The sequence below is a fragment of the Astatotilapia calliptera genome, chromosome 5, assembly GCF_964374335.1.
Source record: "Astatotilapia calliptera chromosome 5, fAstCal68.1, whole genome shotgun sequence".
NCBI classification, from domain to species: domain Eukaryota; kingdom Metazoa; phylum Chordata; class Actinopteri; order Cichliformes; family Cichlidae; genus Astatotilapia; species Astatotilapia calliptera.
The window spans coordinates 3,355,134-3,367,087 of record NC_137426.1 but is presented as its reverse complement, the minus strand read 5'-3'; the positions used below and the strand labels follow the sequence as shown (position 1 = coordinate 3,367,087).

The 11,954-nt window shown below is 41.2% G+C and overlaps 3 protein-coding genes across 3 annotated transcripts; all 3 read right to left on the bottom strand.

Moving 5' to 3' along the window:
- Window positions 1-1,364: 1,364 nt before the first annotated feature.
- Window positions 1,365-2,980, bottom strand: LOC113021768 (odorant receptor 131-2-like). The gene is made up of 4 exons (XM_026166481.2): window positions 2,835-2,980; window positions 2,512-2,652; window positions 1,965-2,229; window positions 1,365-1,886 (listed from the first exon to the last, which is right to left on the bottom strand). Exons 1-4 carry the CDS (start codon window positions 2,978-2,980, stop codon window positions 1,497-1,499), a joined length of 942 nt encoding a protein of 313 aa, XP_026022266.2. The 3' UTR covers window positions 1,365-1,496.
- Window positions 2,981-5,168: 2,188 nt separating this feature from the next.
- Window positions 5,169-8,481, bottom strand: LOC113021767 (odorant receptor 131-2-like). The gene is made up of 4 exons (XM_026166480.2): window positions 8,215-8,481; window positions 7,524-7,662; window positions 6,827-7,252; window positions 5,169-5,697 (listed from the first exon to the last, which is right to left on the bottom strand). Exons 1-4 carry the CDS (start codon window positions 8,400-8,402, stop codon window positions 5,416-5,418), a joined length of 1,035 nt encoding a protein of 344 aa, XP_026022265.2. The 5' UTR covers window positions 8,403-8,481; the 3' UTR covers window positions 5,169-5,415.
- A 2,205-nt stretch (window positions 8,482-10,686) lies between these two features.
- Window positions 10,687-11,954, bottom strand: LOC113021629 (odorant receptor 131-2-like). Its single transcript, XM_026166328.2, has one exon. It carries the CDS (start codon window positions 11,781-11,783, stop codon window positions 10,881-10,883), a length of 903 nt encoding a protein of 300 aa, XP_026022113.2. The 5' UTR covers window positions 11,784-11,954; the 3' UTR covers window positions 10,687-10,880.

Sequence of the window (11,954 nt, the reverse complement as noted above, 5' to 3'; positions counted from 1 at the left end):
GTTTATTCTGCACAAGCTGTGACACACAGAAATTTGGAATATGAGTCATGATGACATTCAGTAAGATTCCAAATTGATTCAAATATTCAGCAAAACTGTCCAGTTCACAAAGTGTTCTCATCATTTGCACATCTACAATCTTTTTATGTCACTGATCTGCTGCACGCTGGAGTTATAATACAGAAATGAGCATTTCATTGAGATAATGGGTCATACTTCTTTCCTTTTATATTTTTTCTCATATATTTTTAAATGTTCTGTTTACCTTTTTATTACACAAATTTTTTTTATGAGGAAACATGGGAAAAACACATTCCTGAGAAATAATAAGCGCAGTGTGTGCAGACCTGGGTTTTTAACATACCAGACTGGAAAAATTGTGTTTTGTAACAACAGATATTTCACTCAGTTTCATAATTTAAACATTTGTGAAAAGGTAACCTTCCTGTCCATACCTTAAGTACACATCATTATTACTATTACACTTTATTATGAACGTTATTGACCTGTTCATTGAGTGTTCTTTATTTTTGCTTTGTAAGGGTATATGAGTAGTACATTATTTCAATATTTAGGCAATCAAAGGGAAATTTTCAAATCAAAAATTACATTTAGCTAGTAAATAAAACAGAAGTCTTATCTCTCACAGCGAGTCTGTACAGTAAGCATTCCATGTTGGAAAGCTCCTGCATGTCTGTGATGAGGGCTCCATCTAGTGTGCATGATGAAGTTTTACAGCTCAGTCTGGGTCGATGGACGTCTTTGCTTCTCTTTTTTATTTTGTTCATAAACATTTTTCAGAATTTTACGTGCGGTGCAATAAGAAATTCTGTCATCTTCTCTGATAACTGGAACACCTAACCTGCTGTAATGCTTCTATCACCACACTGTTAATCACAGACTCCACTTGAGCAACTTCACATGAGTCAAAGTTCAAAACAAATCCTACCCTACACTCAGTTCATCATTTGTCTCATCCCGCTTTCTTTCTTCTGATTGGCTGCCCCTCTTAATCAGAATGTTTCATTAGCAAGTGGGGCTTCTGCATTTGCAGCCAGAGCTGACAGGGCTGTGTGCCTGACAGGGTACATGTACAAATCTATACTGTAGGCAAGTTTTAGCCACAAACTCTTCTGACTGCACCTACATAAAAATGTGCATAAGGTCAATTAATTTGCTTCATTTAGACCAGAGGTGTCCGACTCCAGGCCTCGAGGGCCGGTGTCCTGCAGGTTTTAGATGTGTCCTTGATCCATCACAGCTGATTGAAATTGCTAAATCACCTCCCCAACATGTCTTGAAGTTCTCCAGAGGCCTGGTAATGAGCTAATCATTTGAATCAGGTGCGTTGACCCAGGGTGAGATCTAAAACCTGCAAGATCCGGCCCTCGAGGCCTGGAGTTGGACAAACCTGATTCAGACCAAAATCAACGTCTGTGCTCACTGGATAAATCAGGTCAAACCACACTTTTTTTAGGTATAGCGTGTGTTTAGAGTCAGTGCTTCTCAGGCACCCTGCACTTCCTGCTCTTCCCTCTAGATTTAAAACCTTTACAGCCAAAGTGAACCCTGAAGTGGCTGCTGAGCTTCTGGTCTCTGGCACCATAGATGAGTGGACTGAGCAGACGTGGAAGCAGGTTGGTGAACAGAAAGGTGGTGAATAGGATTATGGTCCTCTTATGGGGCCAGGCTGTGACTAAAATGAGGTTGATGAAGGGAGAAATGTATGACAGCATGCAGATGAGGAGCTGGACTCCATGCAGCAGGATAGTGTTGTGAGCATTTTTAGCAGAGGCCTGGTTAGAAGAAGAAACTGCCCGAGCAGCACAGAGGACCTTCATGTAGGTGACGATCAAAGTGAGGAAGACAAAAGAAAACAGGAGGACCTGAGGGAGAGAATTCAAGTTGATTTGATCCACCAATCATTTAAACTGAGCCATAAACGTAGAAAACGAACATGTCACCTGGATGACCAGACTTTGTGTCTCATGGTACGGTGTGTTGTACACAAAGGAGGGGTAACAGATGACGTTCTTCGTGAAGACAGAGAGGGGCTGGACGACGAGGAGGATGATGACATCTGAGATGGAGGGGATGAAGGAGACAGCCCAGATCAGTGCGATCAGAGCGTACGCTCGCTGCACCGTGCAGAGCTGAGAGTGATGGAGAGGCCGGCAAACAGCAATGTAGCGTTCAACCGCCATGCCGGCCAGATTCAGAGGACTGTTCCTGCATGAAGACAGTTAGAACACACAGGTTTATATTTGCTCATGACGTCTGTGATTCTCTCTTTCTCCCTACAGTCTGAGTACAGCTCAGACTGTCTTAAAGTGCACATTGACTGTCCACTTTAATTGAACAAATAATAGCAGAATACTGCATTTCATTTAAAAGCGTAGTGAATATTTTGTCACCCACGCTTCATGTATGTTAACAGTTTTCAGGTGTACCTAATAATATGGTCAGTGGCTATGTACAAACTGTTATACTGTCTCTCGCACAGATACTTACTTGTTGGCTGTCACTGAGATGAGCAGCATGACACAGCAGGGAGCAAAGCTCAGGGGGGTGGTGTAGGTGAGGATCTGCAGCATCACAGTAACTGTCAGCATAATCATGTCATTGATGACCAGGTGGATGTAAAGCACGTACCTGCAGGAGACGGGGCAGGAGAGGACCAAAGAGCAAAACGAGGCAACAGATGCAAAAAACAGTCCCAATGTTAGGTAGCAGAAATATCAAATTATAATAACAAACTTCATCCTGCTCTCAGTTTTCTTTGATTTATTATTGAAATTGATGTGATAGAAATCTTGTAGAAGGAAATGATACACCTGGGGTCTTGCTGGAAGACAACACTCTTAAAATAGGTATAGACAAACATCCCATTAATGTAGTTGATGATGAAGCCGAGAGCAAAGGAGACAAAGTTCTTTGTGAAGGCGTCATTGAAGCTGTCCTGGCGTTTGGTTGTGTTCATGTCACACCTCGTCCTGCTCGGACACGACAAACCGAACTCACCTAAAACAGAACGAAAGATGAAACTCAGAGAAACAACTCCACATATAGCACAAGGTTCAAGTGGTGTTTTTCATTCATTGCAACCACTGAGACAAATAAAACGTGTTTTTAACAGAAACTTGATTCTGTTGTTCATGATTCTTTTTCAAATCACGAACAAGAATCATGATTTGAATGAAACTAAAAGAAATGACAAAAGGAAGAATTTCATTTTAAGAAAAACAGACAAAAGAAAAATCAAAACAAACATTGTGTTACATGTTAATAAGATGTAGTTTGGTGAATTTTGCTGAAATATCACTGCCAGCCACCAAAAACAAAACATGTAAAAAACAATGAGACAATGGAAGTACATTATGACTGTATAAGTCAATATTTATCACGACCGCCTTTATTGTCCTCCACACTGATGGTGATAGATCCTGATGACAAACTGGACTAAAAATGTGACATTTGGATTCATGTTTCTATTTTCATTCAAGTCCTAGTGTCTAAAGTCTGTTGTGCACAGACACAACACTGGTTCATCACTTGAGTTAGGATTTTTTATATAATGCGTGAACAATTCATAGGTCAGTGTCATGATGCTTAAGAAAAGAACAAAAGCTTTCTCTGAAATCGTTAGGTTCAAGGACTGGACTGAAAATAAGTGAAACAAGAAGAGTAATAAGCACTTTTTAGTCACTCTGCAGTTTCAGATGCCCTGAAAATTTTTAAATATCCTGCCATAAACACCACTTCATCTCTAAAGTCCAAAAACTTGTTGGTATTTGTTCATTATTTTTAAAATGATCACCATTCATATGTTTTCACAAAAAAATTCAAAACTTCAGCATTAAAAGACAGCAAACAGCAGATGTAAGTTACTTCTTCCTACTCTTAAGTCTTTAAGCAAAAATGACTTACTTCAACACGACACCGTTCTGGCCTGTGCTGATGTAACAGGCTGTGCAGCTGCGTGTGAGAAGTGAGAGGAACAGGAAGACGTGTGGTTATATAGATTTCGCTGCCGTAGTGATGTGAGATGATCCTGGAGAGGTGGGGAGCTGCAGGCCAGAGGGTGGATTATCATTTTCGTTTTGAAAACTGTGTGTAGTTGTGAACTGTGAGTTTGTTTATCAGAAATCTTGTGCAAGAATATTATGAGAGATCTAAATGAGGTTTTATTCAAACAGCATGATCAGGTATTTACAATTCAGAAAACCCACACCGTATGAGCAAACGCTTTGGCGACAGTGGGAAGGAAAAACTCTCTTTTAACAGGAAAAAAGCTCCAAAAGAACAAGACTCAGGGAGGGGCGGGGCCATCTGCTGCGACCAGATGAGGTGAGAGAAGGAAAACAGACATGCTGTGGAAGAGAGATTACTAACTGCAGCTGGTGAGGGTTAGGGCAGGTATAAGCACCTCCTGCAGTTTATGTGTTTGTTGTGTTCAACACGTTCTCACTCCCAAAGCGTAACATTTTACGCTAGGTGACAAATCGTCAACATATTAAGTTTCCGGCTACCCACCACGTTCCGAAATGACGACCTCGGAAAAATGAGAACTGTCTGGACTGAATCTACATGTTTGCTCTTTTTCTTCAAATCGCTTAGAAACACGCTATTTAACGTCATTAAAGCCCTGGTTAAGATCAGGAATAAGGTTAGGTTTAGGGCTGGAATACAGGGCTATTACCGAGGGAGCGTCATTGCACTGGATTTCAGCCATAACCCGCCACGTACCATAAGAACGCCGAAGGTCTCCTTTGGTGTTCCTCAGGAACGCCGCGGGACGTGACAAAACGTCGGCATGTTACGCCTCGTGCTCTACCAGCTTCTGCTATATTAGGAAATGACCTGTTTCGTCCAGTTCCTCTGCACGAGAACAGCTGATACCTGGTGTTTTAGGAATGATGCTGATCTGCTCAGTACTGCTGACATCACTGTGGTTAATTTTAGGGTCACTCACTTTAAAACAAAACAAGTATTCTTGCTTTGACCTCTGACAGTTGATTTGTGTTCCGACACAATTATATAAACTTTATTCATATAAAAATGGTTTTGCAGTTAATTACATATATATTTTTAAATGATTGCCCTTTTAGATACTTAAAGCATTATTTTATTCAGGATTAGTTGTACAAGAATAAAACATCACAACTACCTTTATGATTTGTTTAAAAGTTTTTATAGACAAATTTCACAGTGTTTCGGTCGCGCTTTGATTCAGAAACACACATGGATGACAAAAAAATACAGATTTCACTGGAAATGTATTAATCTGCACATCAGCCCATGCACTTTGAGCTTTAATTATTATAGATGTTATTTAAATCTATCCATCCATGAATGCATGACAAACAGGTGAAACAATGATCACACAGTGGGCTGTTTGTGTGCAGCAGACTGTGGTCAGGTTGAGCTGAGGTTCCCTGATTGTTTCACCTGAGGGTTCATTTTCTGTGACGCCAGCCTGAGCAGAGTCACGCTGTGTTCGTGACAGGAAAGGTATCGGGTCCAGTACTTCCTGAACTGCTCATCACGAAAGCCATAGATCATGGGGCTCAGGAAGCGAGGGATGATGTAGACAAGCAGGAAGAAGATGTATCGAATCTCCAGGCTCAGCTGAGGGAAGAGAGAGATCAGAGCCGCCTGAAGGGAGGGAACCACAAAGGCGAGCATGCACAGCAGCAGCTGAAACAAAAACAGAGTGTAGATAAAGCTGATTTATGCCTCTGGACTCAGATATTTTCAGATATATGTTCCTTTAACTGTTCAGGGGATGTGGTAAAAGTAACAATAGGGACAAAAAAGGACAAAGAGGCAAAACTGGCTTCTTTGTAGGTTGTTGGTTGCACCGGCAGCGGGCAAAGCCGGGTCTTCCAGATTCTTCTCCACAGCCACACGTTCCAGCTCCAGCTGGAAGGTGTTTCCAGGACAGCCAAGACATGGTGTTCCAGTTCAGATTCCCAGGAGGCCAACTGCCTGAACCACATCAACTGACCTTACTGTAAAGAGGATGCAACATGGAGGAGCAGCAGCTCTACTCCAACATCCTTCCAGATCTTTAAGCTCCTCACTCCATCTCTAAGGCTAAGCCCATGCACCCATATGAAGCAAACTCATTTCAGCTGCTTGTATTCATGACCTTACTCAGATTTCATTGCCATAGCTGAGGGTTATAATGTAGATGGACTAATAAATCAAAATCTGTTCCAATGCCCACATTGCTGCTGATGCTGTTCCAGTCCACCTGTCCAACTCACTCTCCACCTTCCCATCACTCATGAATAAAATCAGGTTCTCAGACCGATGAATTTTCGCAGTACACCAGACTGGTGGCTCTGGGGAACTCGGCTGTAACCCTTCTCCAAATCTACAAAAAAATGTAGACTGGACGGTCAAACTCCCACGATGCCTCCAAAAGTCCCACAAAGGTGAAGATCAGCTCTACTGTTCCATGGCCTGTTTGAAATCTGCTTTGCTCGTCATGGATTTAAGGGCAGAGCTTCCTTCCCATCAGCCAAAAACAAACTGTCCCCACAGTAAACTGAGTAGTACCCTGATAATTGGAGCAATTATACAACAGTCTCAGTTTTTTAAAAATGGCACCTTCCACACTCTGTCTCCACCTCCTACTTGTTTGTTGTTTTGGGAATTTTTTTTTTTATTCAAGATAGAATTAAGTAAACGGTTTAAAAATCTCGTTGCTCTTCATCACACCATCTTTGAACATTTAAGGGGGAACTAGTGATAAAGGCAGATGATAATGTTTGGTGAATGGTGTCGATTCATAAATGCTTTTTCATGGTGTGACACCCACCTGCACCCCGTGAAGTAGCACGGTGTTCCTGGCTCTCTTCACAGAGACGAGGCTTGTTGAGACAGCCTGCGCTGTCAGCATGATCTTACAGTAGGTGTAGAGCAGCGCAAGGGCCACAAAGGAGAGGTAAGTCCCGTCAAACACACAGTTCTTGTAGTAAATGGACTGGTCACGAAAAAGAAGTGAGTGGTCACAAAAAATCTTGGTGTGGAAGAAACTCGGAGGCTCCTTGACGATCGTGATGAGGAGGTCGGTGATGGGCGGGGTGATGGTGAGGATGACGATAACACAGATGAGGAGGAGAGTGCGAGGGATGTTACACATCTGGCTGTAGTGCAGAGGGAAACAGATGGAGATGTAGCGCTCCACGGCCATGCCGGCCAGGATGAGAGGGGTGGAGCGCGTGGTGAGGATCGCTGTCATGATCTAAGGATGGGAGAGGAGGGTGGAGGGAGAACACAAAGGTTAACAATGGTGTATAGTAGTTAATTTGTAGATCACAGAGTTATATTCTTCTTTACTACCTGTTGTGGATTATAAATCAATAATAACAGTATTCATACTGATCCTGTGAAGATGCAGCACTGTTTCCCTTTCCTCTGTTTACGTTAGATGGTCTGTAGTCAGGATCCCATAGAAGGATGACATGACATGCAAAACATATGTGATGGGCTTGACTGATGCTGCTGTGATTTACCAGAAGGCAGCAAACAGAGGCATGGATCTTCCTGAAGATGTAGCTGATCAGATAGAGAGCTGTCACCAGGGTTAGCTGCAGAGCATCATTGATCACCATGGAGATGAACATGATGTATCGCGGGTTCTCGTAGAAGAGACTAGGGTCAGAACAAAGAGCTGAGAGCTGAGAGACAGATGCTGTGGTTTATGTTTGTGTGTGTACACCATATCATCACATGCAAGTGTTTCTACTTTGGATTTATCTGCTTATTTTTGAACATTTTCCAGGAAATGTCTCTTCCTTTTCTCTTTTCAAACCAGTTTAGGCTTTTTATTGCTAAACTGGAGATTAAACTGGACTAATGCAGCGAAGCTGTTTTCACATAAGAGCTCTGGACTGAATTTGCCCTTACTCGTGTGTTCAAAGGGTCACCTCTGGATGTATTCTCAGTGCTGAAAATACCTCATTTGAGGTGAGGGTGCTTCCTCGCTAGAGCATTACTTTTATACCAGAGTAAATAATATCAAACAGACTTTTCATGCAGCATTATACTCGAGACTCAAATGTTAAATGTGTCCAACATCTGACTTCTCATGTGCATCTTTTCTTAATAAAAACATTTTAATATGGAAGAAGGCAGAAGAATGTAACCTTTGGGAGTTTTGCTGTCCTCTAATACGTTTTCGTGTATCCCTGAGGCTCTGAGTACCTGTGTCGTTGGAAGGTGTGCACCATGCTGCCATTGATGATACTGAGGACCAGCCACACCAGCATGGCCACTATGTTCTTGGTCAGAATGCTTGAGAAGCTCTCCTTAACACCTTGTGTCTGGACAGAGGTGGTGTTTGACACCAGTGGGTAAAGAGGCCCAGTGGAGGTGGAGTTCATGACCAGCATCTCCTCCTTCTCACTGTCTGAAGGAGCAAAGAAATAAAACCTACAATTATACAACAGTTATACTAATGAACTTCTTCAGTTATTAATTACACACTGCATCTTTAATTAATGATAAATCTTTGATCAATAGTAAAAAAAAAAAGACACATTTCTGGAATATGTTAAAGTACATGGTATGGATATGTTTTATTATTATTATTATTATTATAATTATTATTATTAGCACAAGTATTATAGTGAAAAAGGTAACGCTATAATAACATTTTAGAATAATGAGGATAGAAACATGTTAGCCTTCACACACCTGTGCACAGATCTGCTCTTTACAGTAAGGTCAGAGGTCATTTCTAATTCTGTTCTCTCTTCTAAAAAACAAACAAAACATTTAGGAGTGCAGGAACATTGTTTTTGTGAGTAACTCAAACACAACATAACCTATGTTCATATGCACACACTAAGAAAAGAGAGATTGTTAGATTTAAAAATCATTCTGTTTCACTGCTGATACATCAACATTATACATCAACATTCACATTTTATATGTTAATATCATCAGAGAAAATATACAAATGAACAGAAGAAAAACCTTTTTACAACTTTCAGCCTTTACAAACCAACAAAATAGGAAATATTCATATTTAAAATATTGCATTAATGTATCCTGAAGCTTTGATAGCAAGAGATGGCAATCACAGAGTGATGTGCAAAGACATTAAACAGACAGATGTCAGAGCCTCTCACCTGCTGACTCCCTGACTGGGCCTGCTGGATCTGATAAGCCCCTTAAATATGATCCGTCCTCTACAGGATGATGTCAGATGACTAATTTCAAAACTGGAGCTTTGAGTGGTGCAAACGTCAGGACATCACTGTTGTCATGCAGCCAGGCAATTACAACATGTTGCTGTGTTTAATGTAAAGACATTATATCCATGTCCAAAGCTGCTGAAGACCATAAAGTCAGAAAAAACCACACCAAGATGGAAATGCTGGAAATTATTTTGTCACAAAAAGAAATCATGTCTGGGTCCAAATGCAGATTAAATCGAGACCTTTCATTTCGATCATTTAACCTACATCATGATACAACCCTTAAAAGCTTCACTGAAAATTAACATTTTGAGCTTTACTCCAGATATCAATGATAAAAACCCAAATAAAACATCCAGAGTACCAAAGCTTGTTTTTGTGTTCCTCATCATAGTCATGAAGTGGGTTTATCTGGATATATTCTATGACATTAATGCTCAAATTGGGATACATATAAATTGTTGCTCAACAAAAATAAGATTTTGGTTTTAGAATAATTGACTCAGTATTATATTTTCATTCATTTTGATATCTCCTGTGATGAGGAGTCAAAAATGATGTGACTTCAAAAGCACGTAGCTCTAATTTTAATTTTTGTAATATGAGGGTAAAATAATTTTTTGTATTAAAAAAGCAGATTTTGAGGTCAGCTGAAACTTTTTTTAAAGGTTTTATCAGATGGTTTTGATCTTGCTTTTCCTTCAGGCTGCATTTGATTTCATTCAGTGTCCCATTCTGCAGTTTCAGTCCGTGAGACGGTGGTGAGCTGGATTTGTGTTAGAAATATAATCAGCAACATTATTTTGCTTGACTGACTTCCTGCTCACTGCGAGTCTTAGCGAAGGATTAGAAAAAGGCCAACATTGGTTATCAAGTAAACCTGGGCAGGTGTTAGTACACCAGGATGACCCCAGGAAACCTGCTGCGAGAAACACAGATTTCAACATGTTACGCAGCCTTTCTCTGTAAAATAAATATAAACCGAGACATCAATAAACTCAGAATGTTTTCATTCAGTAGGTTTTACAGCAGAGAATAGATTTTGCCACAAGGTGGAGCTTTTTTCTATTGAGACTGTACATGTGGGAGAGGTGCTGCTCGGTGTAGCAGTGTCAACAGTATCCTGAAGGATAAATTAGTCTATGTGCTTCCTCTGCATGCTGGGTTTGGAGTTTATCTCTGTCACTGAAGATCGGTGCCACATTTAAAATGGTTTGGCTTAATGAAAGTGAACACAACTCTTACGAAAAGTGTAGCGGAAAAAGAAATGTGCTGACGTAAGGCATCTGTACTGGAGTCCAAACTGCAGCTGAAAAAACAGAAAAGAGTCTGAACTGTTGCTAACACAGAAAAAGTCAGTGCTTCATATCAAACCATAAAAACATTTTTTATGGTCTTGGGTAATCTGTCCTTTATTCTCCCACACAAATGAGTTTTTTTTTATCCCTGATTTAATTTGTTGGGACGTGGCCTCCCCAATAAGCATTCGCTCCTTTGAACAGTTTGTTTTCTCCTTAATCTCTGAGACATTCACACATTCAGACCACATGAAATTAGATATTTGCACTTGCCAGGATTGTCAACATAAAATACATTTTTATGTATTTATTTTTCATTTCATTTAAAACATTGCAAATTAAAGGTTTTCTTCAAGCACTATACAAGTCTTTATAAGTGGTCTTTGTCCTCGGGCGTTACTTTCTTCACTTTGTTTCTGCATCTGTTGCTCAGAAAGTCCATCCTGAGGTACTCCCTGAACTTCTTGTCTCTGACACCGTAGATGATTGGACTCAGAAAACGGGGCAGGATGTAGACGATCAGGTAGTTTGCAAATCTGATTTCGAGGATCCGACCTGGGAAGATGATGTGCAGGACCACCTCCACGCTAGGAGAGACGTAGGAGAGCATGCACATAGCCAGCTGGGCCCCGTGGAGGAGGATGGTGTTCCTGGCCTTCTGGGCTGATGTCTTATCTGTGGAGAGGGCTCTGGCTGCAAACAGGATCCTCAAGTAGGTGACGACCAGAATCAGAAACACACAGGAGAAGTAGATGATATCAAAGGCTTGCCTTTTGTACGCCAGGATTGGGTCTTTGAACACATTCTGGCGCAAGCAGAACACTGACTCATGAAAGAAGCTCAGAGACTCGGTTGCAAGTGTTACAAACAGATCTGTAATATCAGGAGCCACACAGATAAACCAAATCATCCCGATGACGATGTAGGTCCTCCTCACGGTGCAGATTTGGGTATACCGCAGAGGTTCGCATATAGCTATGTAGCGCTCGATGGCCATGGCAGCTAAGTTGACAGGGGTGTTTCTGGTGGTGAAGACTGCCACCAGGATGAAGAAGCAGCAGAAGGCGACGTTAATCTTGTAGAAGATGTAGCTGAGGATGAAGAGCATGATGGTGACAGTCAGCTGGATGGCATCGTTGATCACCATGTGGATGAAGAGGATGTAACGAGGGTCGTCATGAAAGGTCTGAAGGAGGAAACAGAAGGAGTGAAATGTCCTGTGCTGTGATACTTCTGTGTGACACTCCTCGGTGAGTTTGGTGTAGAGGCACATGAATCACTTCTGCATCTGATGCATTCAAACCTCACTGCAAATTTCCAGACATGCACATTAATCGTGAACTCCAGCTTTAAATCACAGCTGTGGACAAGAGTCTATAGAGAGGCAGCAGAGAGGAAGCAGAATGACTCTGTGGTCAACAGCAATAGAGATTATTGTAGAGTT

Bases quoted from the DNA above. Each gene is read 5' to 3' on its own strand.
- LOC113021768 (XM_026166481.2), bottom strand. From the start codon at position 2,980: ATGAACACAACCAAACGCCAGGACAGCTTCAATGACGCCTTCACAAAG. The intron at 2,653-2,834 runs GTGTATCATTTC...CGTCTCCTGCAG, and splicing joins GTCTTCCAGCAAGACCCCAG to GTACGTGCTTTACATCCACC. The intron at 2,230-2,511 runs GTAAGTATCTGT...GTCTTCATGCAG, and splicing joins ATCTCAGTGACAGCCAACAA to GAACAGTCCTCTGAATCTGG.
- LOC113021767 (XM_026166480.2), bottom strand. From the start codon at position 8,402: ATGCTGGTCATGAACTCCACCTCCACTGGGCCTCTTTACCCACTGGTG. The intron at 7,253-7,523 runs GTAAATCACAGC...TCCCATCCTTAG, and splicing joins CCTCTGTTTGCTGCCTTCTG to ATCATGACAGCGATCCTCAC. The intron at 5,698-6,826 runs GTGGGTGTCACA...TTTTTGTTTCAG, and splicing joins TGCTACTTCACGGGGTGCAG to CTGCTGCTGTGCATGCTCGC.
- LOC113021629 (XM_026166328.2), bottom strand. From the start codon at position 11,783: ATGTGCCTCTACACCAAACTCACCGAGGAGTGTCACACAGAAGTATCA.